Source organism: Curcuma longa, unplaced genomic scaffold (genome assembly GCF_044706935.1).
Source record: "Curcuma longa cultivar G26 ecotype Majalengka, Jawa Barat unplaced genomic scaffold, ITB_CL_G26_1.1 contig_14734, whole genome shotgun sequence".
In the NCBI taxonomy this organism is placed as follows: Eukaryota; Viridiplantae; Streptophyta; class Magnoliopsida; order Zingiberales; family Zingiberaceae; genus Curcuma; species Curcuma longa.
In genome coordinates this window covers 47,535-68,737 of record NW_027429858.1, presented here as the reverse complement: position 1 = coordinate 68,737, position 21,203 = coordinate 47,535, and the positions used below count along the sequence as shown (strand labels likewise).

The following is a 21,203-nucleotide window of genomic DNA, read 5'->3' as shown; positions in this document are numbered from 1 at the left end:
CGAAGAAATAAACTGACAATCGGATTGGCGACGAAAAACTATTTTTCGTCGCCAATTGGCGACGAAAAACAACTTTTCGTCGCCAATTGGCGACGAAAAGTTATTTTTCGTCGCCAATTGGCGACGAAAAGTTTTCGTCGCCAATTGGCGACGAAAATGTTAATTCGTCGAAATTGGCGAAAAAAAACTTTTCGTCGCCAATTTGACCGTCTTCGTTTCCGAATGAGTTTCTGAAATCTGGCGACGAATTGATTTTTCGTCGCCAAATCTGCGACGAAAAATTATTTTGTCGCTAAATTTTGGAACGATTTTACTGTTTCGTTGCTATAATTTGCGGTGAAATTGGCGACGAACTATATATTCGTTGCTAAATTTGCGACGAATTTTAAAATTTTTGTCGCCAGTTGTTGCGACAGGCTATTTGCAACGAAAAATTCTGTGTCGCAAAATTCGTCGCAAAATGGTTTTGCGACGAAAAATCTTACTTTTTTCGTCGCAAATTTCGTCGCAAATGGCTATTATTTTTGTAGTGATTAAACTTTTTCATATTTTTAATGAAAAATCTAAATTTTGCATATGTCAATTTTCATAGATTTTTATTAATTATAGCATTTAACCTTATTTGTAATAAAATTTAGCTAGTAATCAGAAATGATTCTTTAATGCTTAAGAATAATCTTTTACATTAATTTTTTTTAAAAAATTTGGATTCATTATTCGTCTAGATGCTCATTTTAATTAATCGAAATAAAAGTTAATATTTATTATATTTGTGTAGATAATCATTAAATTTTAAAATATCATCAAATTGAAAGTACATAGTATAAATCATTTATTTTGATAAAATATTAAAGACCTATATTTTTTTTATTATTTGAATATAAAATATCTGTTAAAAAATAATGATTTTTGATGTATATTGTATTGCATAGAATACTGCTAGGCGTTTTTAAAAAATTAAAATTATATAATGAAACTTTTTAATTTGGTCGGTTCGAAATCGATTTAACTAACCCTTAGTTGTAATTCCAATAAAAATATCCAAATGTTGAAAAAAAATATTTTGTATTGATCATGATCACCAATTAATTTTGCAGTACCTTCGCATCACTTCATAGCATTGTATGTTCTTCTCTACGTAGATTACGATTAAGTATTTGGTTAAAATTAAATCACATTAATCAAAATTAAACAAATCAAATTAATTTTTCAACAAAAATCGAAGTGATTAAAATTTTTATTTCTATCTGATTTTAACTTTCCATTCAGTTAATTCAGAATTGGGAACTTAAGATTTTTTATGATTTAAAGATTTAAGATTCGGCTTATTTAATTTAATTAAATTAGAAATTTTTAAATCGAAACTGAATCGAATTAACCGAAATAATTGATATTTTTTAAAAAAAATAAATATATGAAATAATCAGATTGAACTTTTAAATTCAATCAGTTCAATTAATTAATTTGATTTAATTAAATTTTTACTTATCTCTACTATGTATGGCTCGACAACCTGATTCAACCTCTTAAATCACCCCAACAACTTGAGCCTTTGGAATGCCCCTCATAACTCAGCAACCCCTCAAGTACTACGCTTAGAATTGCGCTTGAACTCCATACTCAATCCTCCCTTCCGAGTTTCAAATTCAATTCTACCCTACCAACATTATATATAGGCTTCTTCAAGTTTCTTCAGATGGGCATGATCCTCAGGGGGGAAGCAAAAGGCCTAGGCCATCACTGAGCATAGCTCCATGACTAATCAAAGACCCTCTCATAATTAGATCTTCTACAACCCATGGCCCTTGAGGTCCACTGGCCTTAGGATTTAAGAGATATAGATCGTATAAAAGGATTAAAGTTGATGGTGATATGAGAATCTATTGGTATCGCCTTAGCATCATAGAGGTTTTATCGAATAATTTGGCAATCTCAGATGAATGTTTATCTATGCAAGTTCATATTCATTCTTGAATGAAGCTTCTATATCACGATCTAACAAGGAGACAAATTTTGGATGCATAAGATTACTTTTAGAACTTCAATTCCTATTGCTCTACCTAATGAGACCTTGTAGAAGATCAAATGAAATATTTCATTATTATACTTGAGGAACTAAGAGAATAAACAATTTTAAGGCATTTTTTTCAAATCTAAGATCGAGATCAAAGAACAAAACTTCAGTTAGGCCTTGTTTAAAGTCGTTGGATCGAAGAGAATATTCAAACTTTAATCTAATGAACGATTCTAAATGAGATCTTCAAGTGCCCTTTCATTTAAGTTTTATTTCAAACCAACTAACTAAACTTAAAATGAATGGGAGAATCCGAATATACTAAGACTAAACTCACTCACACTCTATGATCTCGCTGTTTTATTGTAGTTCTTTTAGTTGCATCATCCATTATCCTAAATTGAACTCAACCAACTCGACCGAACCTCCAAAGAAGACCAAAGACCTTCATCCCGCTCTCTAAGTATTGTACGCGCGTGATGTAAGTATATTTCTCCGTAAATCAATTTACATACGAGTTGAATATAAAGAATCCACAGCTCTCACCCTCACTCAATTAGTCCAACAGGCTTAACCCATATGGCTTACTCGATCCATCCACCAAACTTAGTCATACAGATTGTCTAGTTCGGCCAGCCCATCTAGATTGGTTGGCTGAACTAGCCTGTTTGGACCGTCTAGCTGGATCAATTTGTCCAAACCATCCACCTACTCTGCTCCTGCCTTACTCTCCTAGTCCACCGGAACTGACCGGCTCGCTCAAACCAATAAACTGGTCTATTGAGCCATGTTGACTCATCTAACCCATCTTCACCACCTAGTCCACTCTGTGCTCAACATGATGTCATCATGAATCAGATAAACAGGGAAAAGATGCCAAGATTCAGCCTGAACGATCAAATCAAGCAACAATTTTGATAATAAAAAGGAGAAAGAAAAAGAATTAGAAGCATGAGAAACGTGGAATCGCATCGCAAATTCTTTGTTTCAGAGCATCCGGCGCTTTCTCATTGGCAGCTTATCATAGCTAGCTCTGAATACAACTCAGGGAATCTGTCAGAGTATCCGGCGCTTTCTCATTGGCAGCTTATCATAGCTCTGGATACAACTCGATGCACGCTGTCATTATCATAGCTCTCGGCATTCTAAGTGCTATATGCGGCTCGACAATCTGAGTACCCGACTCAACTTACGATCTCAGTTAGTTGTATTGACTCAACTTCTGAGATGATCAGTCCGATCTCATAGAAGTTTCCCATCGGTCATCAGAGTAAATCGGGAAGCGCACGCAGCGGCTAACCCAGATGCCCAGCATCCTTTGATTATGATCCCCATTTAGAGGAAAATTCCTACAAATACGCCGTAGTTGGGGATCGAATCACGGGTGCCTGGGTGATAACCTGGATGTCCTACTACGGCAACGACTCAACCTACTAAAAAATTGATAATCCCAGTCAGTCGTATTGACTTAATCCCTGGGGTGACCGGTCACCCACCGGCCACCAGAATAAATCGGGAAGCGCATGTAGCGGCCAACCCAGATGACCCAGATGCCCAACATCCTTTGATTGTGATCCCCATTTGGCAAAAAATTTCTGTAAATACGTCGTAGTTGGGGATCGAACCACGGATGCCTGGGTGACAACTCAGATGTCCTACCGCAGTACCATAGCCCCGGGGACAACCTACTAGATAGCCTCTACATTATAGTAGAGTTAAACAACCGATTCAAAATCAAATTGATTTAATTGAAATCAAACTTTTTTAAACTAATTCAAACTCATGGAACTTTCTAACAAAAATGGAATAAATGGAACAATACAATATTGATTAATTCAATTTTAAATTGAATTAATTAAACTTTTCAATAATAATACTTTTCTATCCAATTTTAGTTGGGCATGAGACAGATGTTTAAATAGTCTAAAAATTTTAACGATGCAAAAACATGAAAATAATCTTAATAAAAAAGATTAAAATTATTCAAAACCTTCGAAAAGATTTTAAACAATATTTCTTGAGTCTAAGACTGAGTCGTTATTGTTAGTACCGATGGAATCAAAATATCTCCACAATGGTATGATATTGTCCACTTTGGGCCTAAGCCCTCATGACTTTGTTCTTGGGCTCTCCCTAAAAGGTCTCATATCAATGGAGATACTTTTATGACTTTGTTCTTGGGCTCTCCCGAAAAGGTCTCATACCAATGGAGATATTTTCCATCCTTTTAACTCCATGATCTTTTCCATGTACTTTAGATGTGGGACTATGTTTGCACCCTTGCAACCCAACAATCCCCCCTCAAACAAAGGACCACAGACCCCCTCCAACGTCGTTTTGATGTCTGAATCCTCGACCCACCAGGACTTTTTGTCCCTCAGTCCATCCGACCTACTAGGACTTCCCACCTAACCGCAGCTATGACTTTTTGCCCCTCGGTTCACCCGACCTACTAGGACTTCCCACCTAGTCGCAACTAGGACTTTTTGCCCCTTGATCCACCCGACCTACTAGGACTTCCCACCTAGTCGCAACTAGGACTTTTTACCCCTTGGTCCACCTGACCTACTAGGACTTCCCACCTAGTCGCAACTAGGACTTTTTGCCCCTTGGTCCACCCGACCTACTAGGACTTCCCACCTAGTTGCAATTAGGACTTTTTGCCCCTTGGTCCACCTGACCTACTAGGACTTCCCACCTAGTTGCAATTAGGACTTTTTGCCCCTTGGTCCACCTGACCTACTAGGACTTCTCACCTGGTGTCTGATCCTCTTGATTCAGACACGGGAGCATTCACTTCCTTTGTTTAAGATTCAAACCACATGGTTAGATATGAATCATGGCTCATCCAGTGGTTAGTCCGGTGAAGAGCGGTCTCGCTCTGATACCACTTGTTAGTACCGATGGAATCAAAATATCTCCACAATGGTATGATATTGTCCACTTTGGGCCTAAGCCCTCATGACTTTGTTCTTGGGCTCTCCCCAAAAGGCCTCATACTAATGGAGATATTTTTCATCCTTTTAACCCCATGATCTTTTCCATATACTTTAGATGTGGGACTATGTTTGTACCCTTACAACCCAACAGTTATGTGTTATGTCTAATAATGAATATAGATTTCTAAACGAGCTTCAATTTGATATATTAAAGATTTCATGATTTAATCCGAATCAAAAGTTATAATTTCTTGGAGTTTACAATCAAAATTCCAAAACTCCAGACTCTATTGTTTTGCATTATAGATCCCCTACATCAATCAAAACTTTATTAAATACAGAGTGTCGAAACTTATTTCTATCAGCGCCACCACTATAGTAGTGTTATCTTTTAAAAATCAACTATTCGATTTAACTAATTAGGAGATTTAAATTGAAATAGAATCAAATTATCTAAAATAATCTTTTTAAGAAAATTAAAATTTTGAAATAATTAAATTAAAATTTTAAATTCAATCGATTAACTCGATTTAATTAAACTTTTGCTCATTCTTATTTACAGCTCACCCTTATTTACAGCTCAAGCCTTTGGAATGTCCCTCATGACTCCGCACCTAAGTCCCTCAAATACTCCACTTAGAATTGAGCTTGAACTCCATACTCAATCCTCCCTTCTGAGTTTCGAATTCAATTCTACCTTTCGACGTTCTAGGCTTGTTCAAGATTCTTATGATGGGCATGGCACTTCAGGAGGCAATATGCCCAGGCCATCACTGAGCATAACTCTATGACTAATCAAGTTCCTCTCATAATTAGTACTTCTACAACTCATGACCCCTGCCTTAGGATTTAAGAAATTGGTCATATAAAAGGATTAAAGTTGACAGCGATATGAGAATCATCATCATCACCTCCTGTCATTAGAACTTAACTTTAGCATCATAGAGGCTTTATCGAATAATTTGGCAATCTCAGACGAATGTTAATTTACGCAAGTCTATATTCATGCTTGAAGGAGGCTTCTATATCACGATCTAACAAGGAGACAAATTTTGGATGCATAGGACTACTTCTTGGAATTTCAATTACTATTGTCTACGTAACGAGACCTTTTTATAGAAGATCAAATAAAATAACTTCATTATTATACTTGAGTAAGTCACAAGATCTCTGAGATTGATCAGATGAATAGCTAAAAATTAAAGAGCTAGCCAAGGCATTTTTCAAATAGAAGGTCGAGATCAACAAACAAAACTTTGGTTAGGCCTTGTTTGAAGTCATTGGATAGAAGAGAGTATTCAAACTTTAATCTAATGAATTGTTCTCTTTGCTTAGCCTAATCGACATGTTTGTGCTGGAATTTTCTTAAGTATGAATTGTTCTTGGTTAAAATTAGCCTTTAGTGTCAATTCGGATTGAGTTGGACTCGAGTTGGACTCAAGTCAACTCAGATTGTGTGAGACTCGAGTTGGACTCAAGTCACACAAGCCAAATTCGAATTTGATTAAAAGATTATCATGCATGAGATGCATGATCATTAAAAAGCTGCATGATCTTCCTTAAAAGAAGAGAAAGATTATCATGCATGAGATGCATGATCTTCATTAAAAAAGGAGAAAGATCTTCATGCATGAGATGCATGTGAATTAATAAAGTATTAATTTTGTGGATCACTAAAAGGTCAAGAAAACCCTTCATCCTTCATATCTCATGGTGGGATATAAAAAGGGGTGAGAGGCTCTTGATGAAGGGGTTGTTGGATGCTCTTGCTCTCCCTCTTCTTCTCTTCTTCTTCTCTTCTTCTTCTCTTGGCCGAACCCTCCTTTGTGGCTAGCACCACAACTGGGTTCTTCTCCATATCAGTGTTCGTGTGGATACCGTGGAAGCACGAACGCACTGATCGTGCTGAGATCCGTCGACCTTGAAGGCAAAGAGTTGCTGTCGAGATTGCGAAGGGCACGCATCGAAGGTAAACTCGATTCTGGTAGGTAGAATCGTCAAACGAGTATGTTTTTCACATGGATCTTCTGGAGGGATCCTATTTTCCGCTGCGTTATATGCGGTTTAATCGGTTTTTCGCGCATATAGATCCCACATGAATCCAAATGACTCATACAATTTCAACACAGGATTTTGTCATCGACATATAACAAACTTGCCGAAAACAATTTTAAATGGATTTAAAATTTTAAAATACAAACATAAAAAATAAAAAAACTAAAAAATTATTTAAAAAAAAAATAATAATAATAATAATAATCTACTGCATCACAGTCGAAGAAGTTCAAATCAAGCAACAATTTTGAAAGAAAAAGAATTGGAAAGACTCGCATCGCAAATTTCTGTGCTTCAGCTGGAAAGCAAATTAAAGGAATAGATTCCTTCATCCTAAATTCCACCAATCTCTGCCTCCTCGAGCCTTCAAATACAGCCCCGTTTTTTGCAAGACTGCAACTGCCCCCGCTTCTCCTCGATCATGGCCGCGCCGCCTCAGGGTGTCTGCCAGAGGCTGCGGCGCTTCCTCGCCGGCGGCTTCTCCCGGCACGACGAGAGGGAAGAGGAAACGCACGTCCCGGTCACCGTCCGCCGACGCCCGGTCGAGGTGCCGGTCGAGTCGCCGGCGGAGACCGGTCCGAAGAAGGCGAATCATCCGCCAGCGACCAAGCTGTCGAAGACCATGACGGACATAAACCAGAAGGCGAGGGATTTCATCGAGAAGAGGAGGCGGCAGGTGCTGGGGAGATCGATAACTGCTGCAAATAACCCTAAGGACCAGTCGTCTGCTTTAGGGTTAATTAGGGTTTGTGCAAATAACCCTAAGGACCGTTATATGGAGTGCGCCGCTTTGGGGTTTACATTTAACGGCATGAATAAATTAATTTTATTGTAACATGGGTTTTAATTGATGCTTAATTTTGTTGTAATCCTTTTCGTTCAACTCGATTTAATCGATAGATTATGAGTAAAAATTAAAAAGCTGCCCTTTATTATTGTTTTCATCGAAAAAGTTACTTATATATCATAGGAATATTATACTGAGCATTATCTATATATTTATTTTTTATTTTTATTTCTTTTAAATTAAGCATTAAATTTTAAAATTTAAAATTTAAATTTAAGAAAAAAATTAAATTTTTTTACACTTAATGCGATATATCATTCGATATATTTTTATCTAAAAAATAACCATAATAGTTACTATAAAATATAGTAAAATTGTTCTAACTTAATTAAAATTGTTATATACGGAACATCAAGTAATTTTTGATTAAATTGAGCTAGTTTTAGGGCTGGTTCGGTACGGTATACCGAATTTTGTATACGATACCGTATACCGTACCGAAAATTTCGGCATAAAAAAATCTATACCGTTACCATACCGAAAATTCGGTATACCGGAATTTCGGTATTTTCGGTATACCGAAATACCGAAATACCGAATTTTCAGTATATTACACCGAAAATATTGAAAATTTTGGTATACTGATAATTTCGGTACGGTATTATACCGAAAATATTGCTATACCGAAATACCGAACAATAATAATTGCGTACCGTTACCGATACCGAAAATTTTGGTACGGTATAATACCGTACCGAATTTTTCGGTATACCGAAATTTTCGATATGGACGGTAAATATCGGTATGGTATGTGCGGTATACCGAAAATTCGGTATTTTTTCCCACCCCTAGCTAGTTTACTTAAATGATCGTAATTAACACACAATATAACATCTATGTTGTAACGATTGGACATCCGGGTTGTGACCCAGGGACCCGCGGTTCGATCCTCAACTACGACGTATTTGTAAAAATTTTCTTCCAAATGGGGAACGCAATCAAAGGATGCTGAGCATCTGAATTGACCGCCGTATGCGCTTCCCGATTTACCCTGGTGTTTGGTGGGAAACTTCTGTGGGACCGAGTCGGCCACCCCCAGGGATTGAGTCCATGAGACTAACTGGGATTTATGTTTTTTTTTTTTGTAACGATTATATAACAAGTTATAGTAGCTATATTGTATCAACTATAATAATATTAGAATACAAATATTTTTTTGAATGAAACATATTGGACACTAATTTAATGTTTTTTTGAAAAAAATGCTCTTTTGATATAAATTAATAATAAAATATTATTTTAATTAAATTATATTATAATAGATTATTTTCATGATTTAAATTTATGATCATAAATTATATGATAATAATCTTATTGTTACAAAAATACTTTGTTTAGATGGGGTGAAAGAAAGTTCATTAATAGGGCTGAGCAAGCGGGCGGGTCGGACGGGTTCGTGCGATTTTCCCACCCGACCCACCATTGGCGGGTTAATAAAATTTAAACCCAACTCGATTTTTTTTTCACATCAAATTCGGCGGGTGGCGGGTGCCGGCGGGCGGGCGGATTGGCGGGCGGATTGGCGGGTTATCGAATGTAAAAAGGGCATTCTCGCGGGAAACCATGGGTTATCAAATTCGGCGGGTTATCACATATATGAGCATGGAAACCATGGGTTTAAGAAACAGCAACACAAGGGCATGTAACTAATCAATATTTTGTAACACTAGATGAAGAATAATAGAATATACAAGAAAGTAAGCTTCAACAAAAAAAAAAACAAACGAGTTGCATAACAACAGAAGCAAAACACAGATAATGGCATTGGAAGTAGAATAAAAGTGATGATAATGATAATTGATATTTAATACAAAACAAACAGCAGTAAAATAAAAATTATTGTTAACCAAACCAAGCAAAAATCTAACAAAATCGGAATTTGGAAGTGAAGAGCTTGGATGAATCGAATCAATGTTTTGTTCCAGGAGAAGAGTTAGAGAAAATACCCGAAATTCCACACAACTAGTGAAAAGTTGAAACTTGAAACTAAAGAGTGAAAATTACATACTTGAAACCCTTGATTCTTGACTCCTGAAGCTTGAAAGTTGGGAGAGAGGAAAGTGCCGAAGTGTGAGAATGAGTTTGCTGCTGGAAACCCCTCTTTTTTGTCCTTATCTATTATTAAACAAATCATTTTTAATATATGTATACATATATTTTATTATTTGTATATAAATAGGCGGGCGGGTCGGGTTTAGTCGGATTTTAAAATTAAAACCCGAAACCCGCCCGTGTACAAGCGGGTTTGTCAATTTTCTATCCATTTTTATTTTTAATTTTTTTTAAACCTGCGGGTTGGCGGGTTCCGAATGCGGGTGGCGGGCGGGTTTAGCGGGTCGGGCGGGTACTGCTCACCCCTGTTCATTAACGAAAGAGAAAGGAAAAAGAAGTAAAGTATTTATGTTCTCTTTATTTTTGAAAGGAATATAATGTAATATGTGTTATATTATTTGAGAAGAAATGAAAGACAATAAAAATTAAATATATAAAGTTATAAAAATATTTTCATTTCTTAAAAAAAAGACAATAAAGGACGGATAAGAAACTGTAAAATTCTAGCCGATTTACATGTAAAAATTAGGATATGGAAGATCTTAAAATAGACAATATATACTTTTTGGATAAATCTCTATTCATAAAGGATAAGAAGAAAAAGATTAAGATTATCTGTCTCTATCTTCTTGAGTTTTGTCTTCAAAGAGATTTGCGATGAAAATCAACATCAACATTGTGGAGTACAAATCGTCTCTGTCTTTAGTCTTGTCCTCAAAGAGATTTATGATGAGAATCAACATCAACATCATGGAATACAAATCGTTAGACACTAGACGCTAACGCATGTTGTATAAGGAGACTCAAAGACAAAATATATAAATAAATGTGTTAATTTAAAAATTAATATTTTAAAATAAAAATAAAATTAATATCAAATATTTTTTTAAAAAAATTTTTGCTTATTCATAAACATGCAAGAATCTTCTCTTCCCCTCCGTACTAAAGGGTTAAAGGGTCAAAGGAATGTGGAGTTAAAGGGATCACTCCAACAAATACTAAAGGGTTAAAAAATAGGGGTCTAAAGGGTTCAATGTGGAGTTGAAGGCTGCTTCGTTAGCAACGCACAAAGAAACCCTCGCCGAGCAAATACCAGCTAGTAAACGACAAACCCATGCCCTTATCCTTGTCCTCCGCCGGCGCTGGCGCCGGAGCCTGCGCAGTCGCGACCTTCACAAATCCAGCTCGGTTGCAACCCCGTCAACGACGGGTCTCTGGATTGTTCTTCTCCCGCACGGCTGATAGCGAGGCCGGTCGCTGCTTGCCACGCGTCGCTTCCGCCTATCCAGCTCCGCCCTTCGTTCCTGAGGTTGTAACCCTTAATGTTGGAAGCTTTTCTACTTAGGAACACTAGATAGCTGCGTCGATTGGAACTCTGAATCTAATTTGGTCGTCCTATTTTGAGAAGTTCAGGTAGAGAAGGCGGTGGAATCATTGCGCGCGGATTTCAGAGAGGTAGATAATTTGGTGGCGCATAACTCCATGCGCGTTCTGAAAGCTTTTCAGAACGCCGGAATTGGATCTCATGTAAGCCGTTTTGAAGCTCTTTGATTTTGATGTGCATTTCTTATAATGTTCGATGACACATTTTGCCCTGCTTGCTCACTTGTTATTTCTTAAAACAAAGTGATTTGAGATTTTGCAAATGCTGGTTTGTGAGACTGAGGGACTCTTGAATGGCCACAATCCAATGCAATTTTATTCCTTGGATTTACAGAAGGCGCCTACTTTGATCTTTATTGAATTTGTGTTGTATTCTTCCCATTCTTAGTTCATAGTGTTGTTGTTTCTGTTCCATCAAGTTTTCACTGGAATGTACCCATTTCATTCTCTGAATATGTTAGCTTTTTTGCACCTTTCCCATCAATCATAACCTCAAAGATCAGAATCTGCCAAAACCAATATGTCATAATCATCACTTTCCCAAATCTAAAAGAAATATTCAGTGGTATTTGGAAATTATGGCTTCAGGATTAACTATAACGTGCCATCTTAGCTGATGATAATCTGATTGAGTTCAATAAGTAGTAAACTATAGTTAAACTGGGTAGAAGCCTTTTATATCTGGCTCATGATTCATTATAAACAAATATGTTTGAGTATTGTAGTATTGCTTGGACCTGACTTCTTTACTCACTGGAATATTACTAAATTAAAAGCTACGCAAAGAGAACTAAAAAACTAAAGTTTTACCTATGTAAGTTTTCATAATTCTTCAATACCATACTAATTTTTCATACCAGCATTTTAGTGGATGCACAGGCTATGGTCATGATGATGGCGGAGGGCGTGAAGCACTTGACTGTGTTTTTGCTGAAATTGTTGGAGCAGAATCAGCTATAGTTCGCTCCCAGGTTCATAATGATTTGCTAGCTGTTTCTGTGAATCATTTGCCAATGTACTTGAACACCTTACCTTTCTCCCACTCATCGTGCAGTTTTTCTCTGGCACACATGCCATTACCTGTGCTTTGTTTGCTTTTCTGAGGCCTGGAGATGAGGTGAATCATCCTTTGCTCTTCTTGGTTTCTAAATCTTGACTCCAGATGTTCTAATTCTTATCGTTGATTAACTTTGTTTTAAAACATAAAAGTCTCATGCTCTCTGCCAGCTTTTAGCAGTTGCTGGAGCTCCTTATGACACCTTAGAGGAAGTGATTGGGATCAGAGAATCATCTGGCAATGGATCCCTCAAAGATTTTGGAGTGACATATCGAGAAGTTCGGGTAAACCTCTTTGGCTATGACATTTTCTTAAATTTGATACAGGCCTGCTTCCTTCTGAGTGTGGACTTGTTTTAGCTTGCAGAAGATGGGAGCCTCAGTTGGGAGGCACTTTCATTTGCTGTGGGACCTCATACAAAATGTGCTTTGATACAGAGGTCATGTGGTTATTCTTGGCGTCAAAGCTTAAGTGTCGCTGACATCCAAAGAGCTATAACAATGATAAAGGTATTCTCTTGTTAATTTGTCGTATTCTTATTATCTTTTTAACAAATCTATGCTATATGCACTTTTTTTTGTTGTTTATCTTTGTCTTGTGAACATCTACAGATGCAGAAACCAGATTGCATGGTCATGGTGGATAATTGCTATGGTGAATTTGTGGAAATATACGAACCTCCTATGGTGGTATGTGATAGGTGCTTTCCTATAATCAAAGGCACTACATCACCTTCTTGACATGATGATTAAGAAACCTGACTTGAATCGATCCTGTATTAAGAACTAAATTGACTAAAGGGATGATGGAACATAATTATGGAGAACCTGCATGGCTCAATGATCTTTTATATATTTTCAGTAGTAATTCTAGGTACTATTGCATGTAATGTAGGCTTAGCAGTTCTAGAACCGTCAATGATTGGTGAACTGGCCCGGATCCTTTTGCAACTCCTTTGGAAATATTAGCTGAATGGTACTTTATTCATAGGGAGCTGATTTAATTGCTGGGAGCTTAATAAAGAACCCTGGAGGAACTATTGCACCTTGTGGTGGGTATGTTGCAGGGAAAAGAACGTGGGTTGAGGCTGCAGCAACCAGACTTTCTGCACCTGGTCTTGGAGTAGATTTTGGATCGACACCAGGTGATGTGAGGCGAGCACTTTTCCAAGGCTTATTCCTTTCACCCCAGATGGTTGGAGAGGCAATCAAGGTGTGTTGGAATAGTTGGCTTCTCATTGTATTCAAGCTCAATACTAACCAAATCCTTGCTGTTAGGGAGGCTTACTCATCGCAGAAGTAATGTCAACGAAAGGTTACAAAGTCCAACCACTTCCAGGAGGACCTCGTTTTGATACTGTACAGGTTCAGCTTAACCTACATACATTTATTTTCTTTTAACGTGTTGTTCGTGCATTCTGGAGTTACCAAAGAAATGGAGTTGGGATAATTGATACAGAAAGTATTCCTTCCATGCATTAATCTACTCGTCCCATTATACAAATTGTTATTTCTTCTTCATGGTTCTGTATTGGTCAGTGCCAATTCAGTAACTGTTTTACCTTCAAATGATGTTAATCGCGCTACGTATTTACTACTGGTTGGTAAAAAAATTGTATGTTAATGTATTGAAAATCCTCTAATAAAAACACACATTTAATTAATCAATTAGCTGCTTTATAATTCTTATAGGAGGAAATGTGTAACCTTATTGTGTGTGCATTTCTTTTATTTTTCAGGCAGTACAGCTTCGAAGCAGAGATCGACTAATATCTTTCTGTGAAGCTGTTCAAAGATGTTGTCCTGTTGGATCCTTTATAAAACCAACTGCTGGTGTGACTCCTGGATATGCATCAGAGGTCTGAACACTGTTGACTCTTGCACTTCTACTTTGATTGGTTAGTCTTGATTCTGTGATATTTCTTATTTCTTTAGTGTCTTCAACTTACCTACTTGACTTTATTGTCGACATTTCTTAACCTCATTTTATTATAGTTACTTCAGGCCACATTAAAAAGTATTTGATGACCTTAATATGTATGCATTTCCTACTGCAAATTATCATATATTTTGTGCCATTCAATGCACACATTAATTTTGTTTCGTTATCGTCGCCAATTGATTATATAGGTTAAATTATCACCTACAGTTCTTTCTCAAAGCAGTGTCTTTATTCTTCTGATAGATTATTATCAATGTTTCATATGCTGAAGAAGTGCACTTGTATCAATTACATAACTTATAAGGCATATCCAACTGTTTTCGTGCGCACAGGTAATCTTTGCAGATGGAACATTTGTAGATGGAAGCACAAGTGAGTTGTCATGTGATGGACCACTTAGGGAGCCATTCACAGTTTTCTGTCAGGTGACTAATTTTATCGTAACCCTCGTGTTTTCCTTCTGGTCAAGCGATCATCGTTCTTTCATTTGATGTTTTGCGAAATGCGGATACCAAAGTTTACATATACTGTGTTGTGGTTTCAAGGGCTAAACTAGTTAGTTTCTGCAACAATGATTGTGTAATACTAGTTTTACTTTGTTTTTCGTTATATAACTTCGATCGTGGATCGTATGATACAAGGGAGGGACACACTGGACGCATTGGGCGCTTGCTTTAGGAGAAGTCCTGAAAGTAATTTAGTGGCTAGGCAAATCACACAACTTTCTGGGCTGAGCTGAGCTGAGCTGATGGAGTCGTTCCTCGAACTTATTCATGCACTCGAGAAGGCGGCAAATTCAATATGTTTCTTGGTGTCGATAATTCGATTTCTCAGTTGAAACAATGGCACCAGTTGCCTTTACAACTTGTTGAAGATCCTCTTCCAGAGATTCAGTTACTAAAACAAAGTGGATTGGTTTTGTCACAGCTACTTGTTTCAAGATTATGCTGAAAGCTAAAAGATTTCGCCATTGGCTATTTTGTAGAGGCATATTGTGTTCTTTGAACAAGGAGGATTGACATTATTTATATAACCGATTTCATCTAGTGGAATAAAATTTTATTATTGTTTGTTAAACTATCGAGAAACTGAATTTCTTTCCAATTGTGCAACTTCTCTATCTCTCTTACCAAAAGTAAACCAAATGTTTCATGCTGATCTCAAGAGACCTGTGGCAAACACAATGTTGAAACTAGAACCACTTTGCTAATGTATCGATAAACAAATCTCATTCAACAACATTATATGAGATATCCAAAGGAGTACATACTAGAAATTCAACGAAAAATATGGGTTAAAGTGCCCGGGGAATGGTAGATCACACAACAAATTTTGCTAAGATGATACAACGTCATAAACAATACACATATCACCGTCTTAGTCGTATGGAATCTGAATATATGCGGCATCGCAGACGAATGGAATGTCAGCATACATGCCGGCTATCGCGCACCTCATGCACTCCAGCACTGTGAACAAGTAGCCAAATGCAACTGCAGCCCAGAAGTGCATACCAATTTTGCCCCAGTAAACAGAAAGCGGCATCCAACGGCTTATAGAACCTACAACCTGGAGAGCTATCTCGAGCAGCATGCCCATCACCACGTGAAATCGGAAGAAGTGAGGCCATTCTTTCCTCCTCACGATACCTAGGTAGGCTGTAAAGAAGTAGGCCATAAGGAACCAGCCAGGCAAGCGACCAATAACTCTGAGGAATGGGTACGTAAGGAACTCAAAATCTTCTAAGAAAGGATGGAGGTGGTAGGCGGTCTCCGCATACATCCATGTCTCATGGAGGGGCATAAGGTATGGAATGCAGGCTAACACCCTCCACCACCACCTTGGCTTCGTGGTCATTGCAGGATACCGAAAGCTCGTAGGGACATCCTTCGATGCTCTTGGAGCTGTGCGATTTCTGGGTTGTGCAGTATGGAATTTACGGAAAACTGGTAGCGTGCTCGGAAGTTTACCATGATCACCCCTCCAAAAAGAGGAACCAATTGAAGAATGTGAGGTAGCCCAACCTGCGAGTACAAATGAAGACAAGTGCATAAAACTTTGCTATTCTAATCTAGCAAATGAAATCAAATCGAACACCAAATATGCTAGTACAAGTGTACAATTACCAGATCATCCAAGAACTCTCCGACGAATATAATTGACATTACACTATAAGTTATTCTTGCAATTGAAGATTAGCACAGAGATTTGAATTGTTTAAACACAAGCGAGAAGCAAAAGTAAGAGATATTTCAATGCCAACAATAAACTTCTCCAAATATTTCAATGCCATTTACAAAGTTCAACCAGTAAAAATTAACCTAACAACAAGGAATATGTACCTACCTCTTGTGTGCAAAGGATCGAATTCTCTAGAAGAATGACAAAAAACCCGTTCTCTCGAATATGAGCCACGAGAGAAGTAAGAGATATTGGAGTTACTAGATGCTCTGCAAGGCCGAGGTTGAAGTGCCGCGCTGCCCAAAGTCACCATGCCTCCATTTAGAATCATGTCCCTGCTACATGAACCACACCAATGTAAACTGATTCTGTTACCATAATGAAAAAAACGAATTTTGAGAAGTTAAATCTTATCAAGTGAACATTTGGGAATGAAAAGCAACAATAATATCATTGCTGAACAAATGCAAACCCAGCATCGGTACCAACCTTGGATTAAACAACAAAACTGAAGCTGAATGCATGACTCTTACAGTTCACAGTAGAAACCTTAATGACAAAACAAAAACTGAAATTTGGCATGATTTGTCTGCATAACAAGTCATGAAAATGCGGAAAATGCCGTGATGATGACTCGATATAAGGCATACTTGAATCCAAATTTTCGATTTTGGAAGAAGAGACTGTTCGATACATAAGATTCCTAGCCATATCACGTTTCAAAAACATCCATGAGATTCTCAAAAAAAAAAAAAAGGCAGAAAGGACACAATTGCAACCCTTGCAAACTAAAGCGCGAGAGAGAAGGGAAAGTGGCACCTCTACGATAAGGATCTGGTACCGAGCGGTGGCCGTCGTGGTCTGTAGAGGGACGCGAGAAGAAGCGGCAGCGGTATGAGGGATCGACGAGGGCGATAGGGTTTACGCAGCGGTGAAAGGGGGCGGAGACTTGCGAGTGAGAAAGGATATGGTTTCTTCTGCTATATAATTAAATATTTTAGGGATTTCGCCAAAGACTTTATAATTATCTTAAAGAGGCCCTCTATTTTCAGTTTTTTAAAACCATAATACGTCTTTCAAGGAATAAGTTTTAATTAAAATTTAGTTGAGTGTTATAATATGACTGTCATAATTTAATGTATATAATATATTTTGAAACTTAATCAAGATTTTGTGAAATTTTAATCAAGTAAAAAAGTATAATTTATTTATTGATAAGTTCACTAATATTTTTCAAAAATATTATTAATTATTATTCATATTTTACAATGGTTAGTAACTGTTTCATCGCTAACTTTAATTATTATTCTTTTGTACAAATAAAATAAAATTCATCATCCCGAAGCCTTGATTATGATGGAGGAGGATATTGGACTTCGTCGAGATTCAAATTTTTATCCTCTTTTGTAAGTCTATTTCATCGTAATATGTTATGTCCTAAAAATATTTTAATTATTATTCATTTTTTATAATGGTTAGTAGATATAAATTCAACTTTAGATGCATCACAATCATGGACAAGACTAGCCTGCTAGGGTTGATAGGAGAGGTCATGATGAGAGATTAGTTGATTCGTAAAATTCAGATAAATAAAAAAAATATGACAGTTTAGGTGTGATAGTTAAACAGGGTGATGGCTCGGGTGTGTCATCAATCGACAATGATGGCTTAAATGTAGTAAATGCATAATGTAGATGAAGGTTGCTCTCACATATATAGTTGAGTTGGTATTCGAATAGTAGATTATCATAAAAGAGCAGAGATCACCAGAAAATGAAAAATAAAATCTCTCTCACATAAAGAGACCGTTCGATCACCATGATTATTCTTTAAATCGTTGTGGAGCCAACATTGAAAGGCATCCAGGGTGAACGTCTTCATCTTTTGCCATATTACGGAAAAATAAAGGTTTAAGCATAGTGGCCATCAACAAAGTAAGGGTTCGAGCATGGAAAGGTAGTTGATGAGTATTTAAAGGGGTGTTTGATTTGATCATTTTTATTTTTATTTTCTTATTTTCTAGAAATTATTATTTATTTTATGTTTTCCAATCTCATTCTCTGGAAAATGACAAATCATTTTCTAAGAAAATGATAAAATATCATTTTCCGTGGGAAATAAAAACTTACAGAAAAAATACAAAAACGCGGCTACATTAACCGCGTTTTCCGCTTCTTTTTCTTCGATACCAAAAAAAAAAAATAGGTCGAGCCGCCGATGGAGCAGTGGCGATGCCGCCCAACTCGACCAACATGTGCGTCCGCTACCTGCGCTCCCGGGTGGACATCACCGAGGGCCTCATCCGCCACGCCGCCATCGTCTACTGCTCGGAGTGCCAGTCCTACCTCCTGCCACCACGCACTTCGACGCCCTCCTCTCTGAGCGATGGAATCACTCCATCGTCAGTGAGAAGAGGACTTGATATCGCCTCAACCTTAAGGTCCTCCCCTCTGCGGGAAGCCACCGCTCCCGCAGTCCCTTCGACGCTCATGTCGCAGTCATTCGGCTTCTCCACAGCCTCGACTTCTCCGGGAGATCGGATCCATGTCCGATGCTTTGGATATGCTCCCTGTGGCAATGGAGCTCCTCTTCAATGATTGCGTCTAAGCTTGCGTACAATTCCTTGAGGTAGTGTCGTGGATAGAGGAGGAAGAGGAGGGGGTACTCAATTTGATGTGTTTGCTTGGATGGGAGGAGTGTGAAAACCTCCTAGCAAGAATTTCGCCCATTGTCTTAGAGGAGGCGGATGGGAATTGCACATCGGAGGAAATGAAGACTGGTAAATGATAATACACATTTGAGGTAACTTACAACATTTTAGATCTATCCAATTGAATTTCTGCAGCAAATATTTCTATTTCATTTCAATTTGCTTGTCACGTTTAATTTGACATCTTACTTGCATTCTGTTGATAATTCCAACAATTTTATTGATTTAGTGCATGCATATGAGTGCAATGTTGATTCAAAAAATATAAAACAATTCAAATAGAATCAGTGTGATGCATATTTTGTCAGTTTGATCCTGTAAGAATCTGTTGATTCAAAGCTCTTAAGGTTTTTCTCAGGTGAGGATGAATTTTGTCAGATGTTGGCTCCCGGTACTGAATGTCTGTTGGGATATTATTTTCACAATGTCAATAGGTCAAAAATCAATCATCTAGGACTTTGAAGAAGCATTTCTAAGTATAATATCTACTCTTCTGTTGTTAGATTCTCAAGATTTGCTGCAGCAGTGCGTAAGCTTTTCCACCTGAAACATCGAAGATTGCCCACACTTGATTTCAGCATTCAAGACTTGGTTTCGACAAGCAAATCGGTCGACTACCAAGGATGATGTGTTTGTTCAGAACCAACATTCCTGGTTGGTAGAAAATGAAGACTATAAATCATAATGCGATACAAGTGTTTGTTGCTTTGTGAAGCATTTCTCAATCTCGCGAAGCACCGCCGGCTCGCCGCCCCATTTCTCGCGAAGCAGCGCCGGCTCGCCGCCCCGTTTCTCGCGAAGCACCGTCAGCTCGCCCGCCGCCCCATTTCTCGCGACGCCGCATCGGCCGTCGGATCCGGTAGCCCATTTCTCGCGAAGCAGCGCCGCCCCATTTCTCGCGAAGCAGCGAGCAAGCATTCTCCCAGTCCCCATTTCGCTGATTGCGCCCTGGTTCCTGCGTCGGATCAGGTAATTTTTTTTTTCTTTTGCTTTATTCTTTCAGTATTATTGTTGATGAGATTTACTGATTTAGGTAATAATTTTTCGTGTTTGATCCAGCTGTTCTACAAGTCCTTTGACGAATCGTTCGAGGGGCGGTGGATCGTTTCTGACAAGGCGGACTACCAAGGTAAAAAAAATTCACCTAGGGCCCCCGGTAGGCTTGAGCCGCCCCTGTTTGTGAATGGTGGATATTCTGTATTATTCAAACTACCTCTTTGTGCCAATTTTCTGTGCTTGTATATGACCCTTAGGAAATGAGAAATGTTACTATGTGTCTTTGGAAATAAATGAAATCAAAGTTAGAACAAGAAATACTTCACATAAGATTTTTCCCTTTTCCATGAATAAGATGATCTTTTATTAAAAAAATTATTTTGTTTATAATTTTTCATATTAACAAACCAAACGTATTTTTCAATTTTCTTTTCTAAAAAATAGAAAACAGTATATCATACCAAACACATTTTTTATTTTCTAAAAATTAGATAAAAAATAGAAAAACAGAAATAGAAAATGAAAAATAAAAATTAGAAAAAAAAAATTTCAAATGCCCCCTAAGTGTGACGGCAATCAACGATGGTAGCTCGAGCAATACATATAAAGGTTATCATTTATTAAAATATTTATCATTTTAATATATTATTTTTAAAAAATAAAATAAAATAAATATAAAGGTTATTTTTATTTACAAAACTTATGAAGGCTTTGACATTCCTTTCGATCAACACGATTTCCATTAGATCCTCTCAATCTCCTCCAAATGTCCACTAAAGTCAACGCACTACCTCCCTAGAGTAAAGAAACCAAACCTAATCATTATGTTGGATGTGCCAAGTCTGTTTGTTTCTCTTTAATTTTGTTTCTCGAGGCTTAAAGCAGTTCAGGTTGGCATCCACTTGAAGAATGAAGAGGCGAGTGCCAAGTAACAAGTCAACTTAACGATCAACTAGGTCACAATAAAACACAAGTCAACCATAAAAAGTACACTCAATTAATAAGATTTAAGTTTTTAGGACCTGAGC

At 37.5% G+C, this 21,203-nt stretch overlaps 2 protein-coding genes across 2 annotated transcripts; one reads left to right on the top strand and one right to left on the bottom strand.

Annotated features, from left to right (window-relative positions):
- Positions 1 to 11,021: 11,021 nt before the first annotated feature.
- On the top strand, positions 11,022 to 15,359 carry LOC141816172 (uncharacterized). The gene is made up of 12 exons (XM_074704006.1): positions 11,022 to 11,216; positions 11,321 to 11,434; positions 12,151 to 12,261; positions 12,345 to 12,407; positions 12,518 to 12,631; positions 12,707 to 12,856; positions 12,959 to 13,036; positions 13,338 to 13,559; positions 13,625 to 13,711; positions 14,086 to 14,205; positions 14,621 to 14,713; positions 14,930 to 15,359. The coding sequence occupies exons 1-12, from the start codon at positions 11,022 to 11,024 to the stop codon at positions 14,987 to 14,989; spliced, it is 1,407 nt and encodes a 468-aa protein (XP_074560107.1). The 3' UTR covers positions 14,990 to 15,359.
- Positions 15,360 to 15,472: 113 nt separating this feature from the next.
- LOC141816167 (protein TIC 20-I, chloroplastic) lies at positions 15,473 to 17,414 on the bottom strand. Its single transcript, XM_074703999.1, has 3 exons — positions 17,289 to 17,414; positions 16,635 to 16,804; positions 15,473 to 16,312 (listed from the first exon to the last, which is right to left on the bottom strand). The coding sequence occupies exons 2-3, from the start codon at positions 16,798 to 16,800 to the stop codon at positions 15,666 to 15,668; spliced, it is 813 nt and encodes a 270-aa protein (XP_074560100.1). The 5' UTR covers positions 16,801 to 16,804; positions 17,289 to 17,414; the 3' UTR covers positions 15,473 to 15,665.
- Positions 17,415 to 21,203: the final 3,789 nt, after the last annotated feature.

Bases quoted from the DNA above. Each gene is read 5' to 3' on its own strand.
- LOC141816167 (XM_074703999.1), bottom strand. From the start codon at position 16,800: ATGATTCTAAATGGAGGCATGGTGACTTTGGGCAGCGCGGCACTTCAA. The intron at 16,313-16,634 runs GTAGGTACATAT...TTGTACTCGCAG, and splicing joins CGATCCTTTGCACACAAGAG to GTTGGGCTACCTCACATTCT.
- LOC141816172 (XM_074704006.1), top strand. From the start codon at position 11,022: ATGCCCTTATCCTTGTCCTCCGCCGGCGCTGGCGCCGGAGCCTGCGCA. The intron at 12,408-12,517 runs GTGAATCATCCT...GCTCTCTGCCAG, and splicing joins TTCTGAGGCCTGGAGATGAG to CTTTTAGCAGTTGCTGGAGC. The intron at 14,714-14,929 runs GTGACTAATTTT...GTATGATACAAG, and splicing joins CATTCACAGTTTTCTGTCAG to GGAGGGACACACTGGACGCA.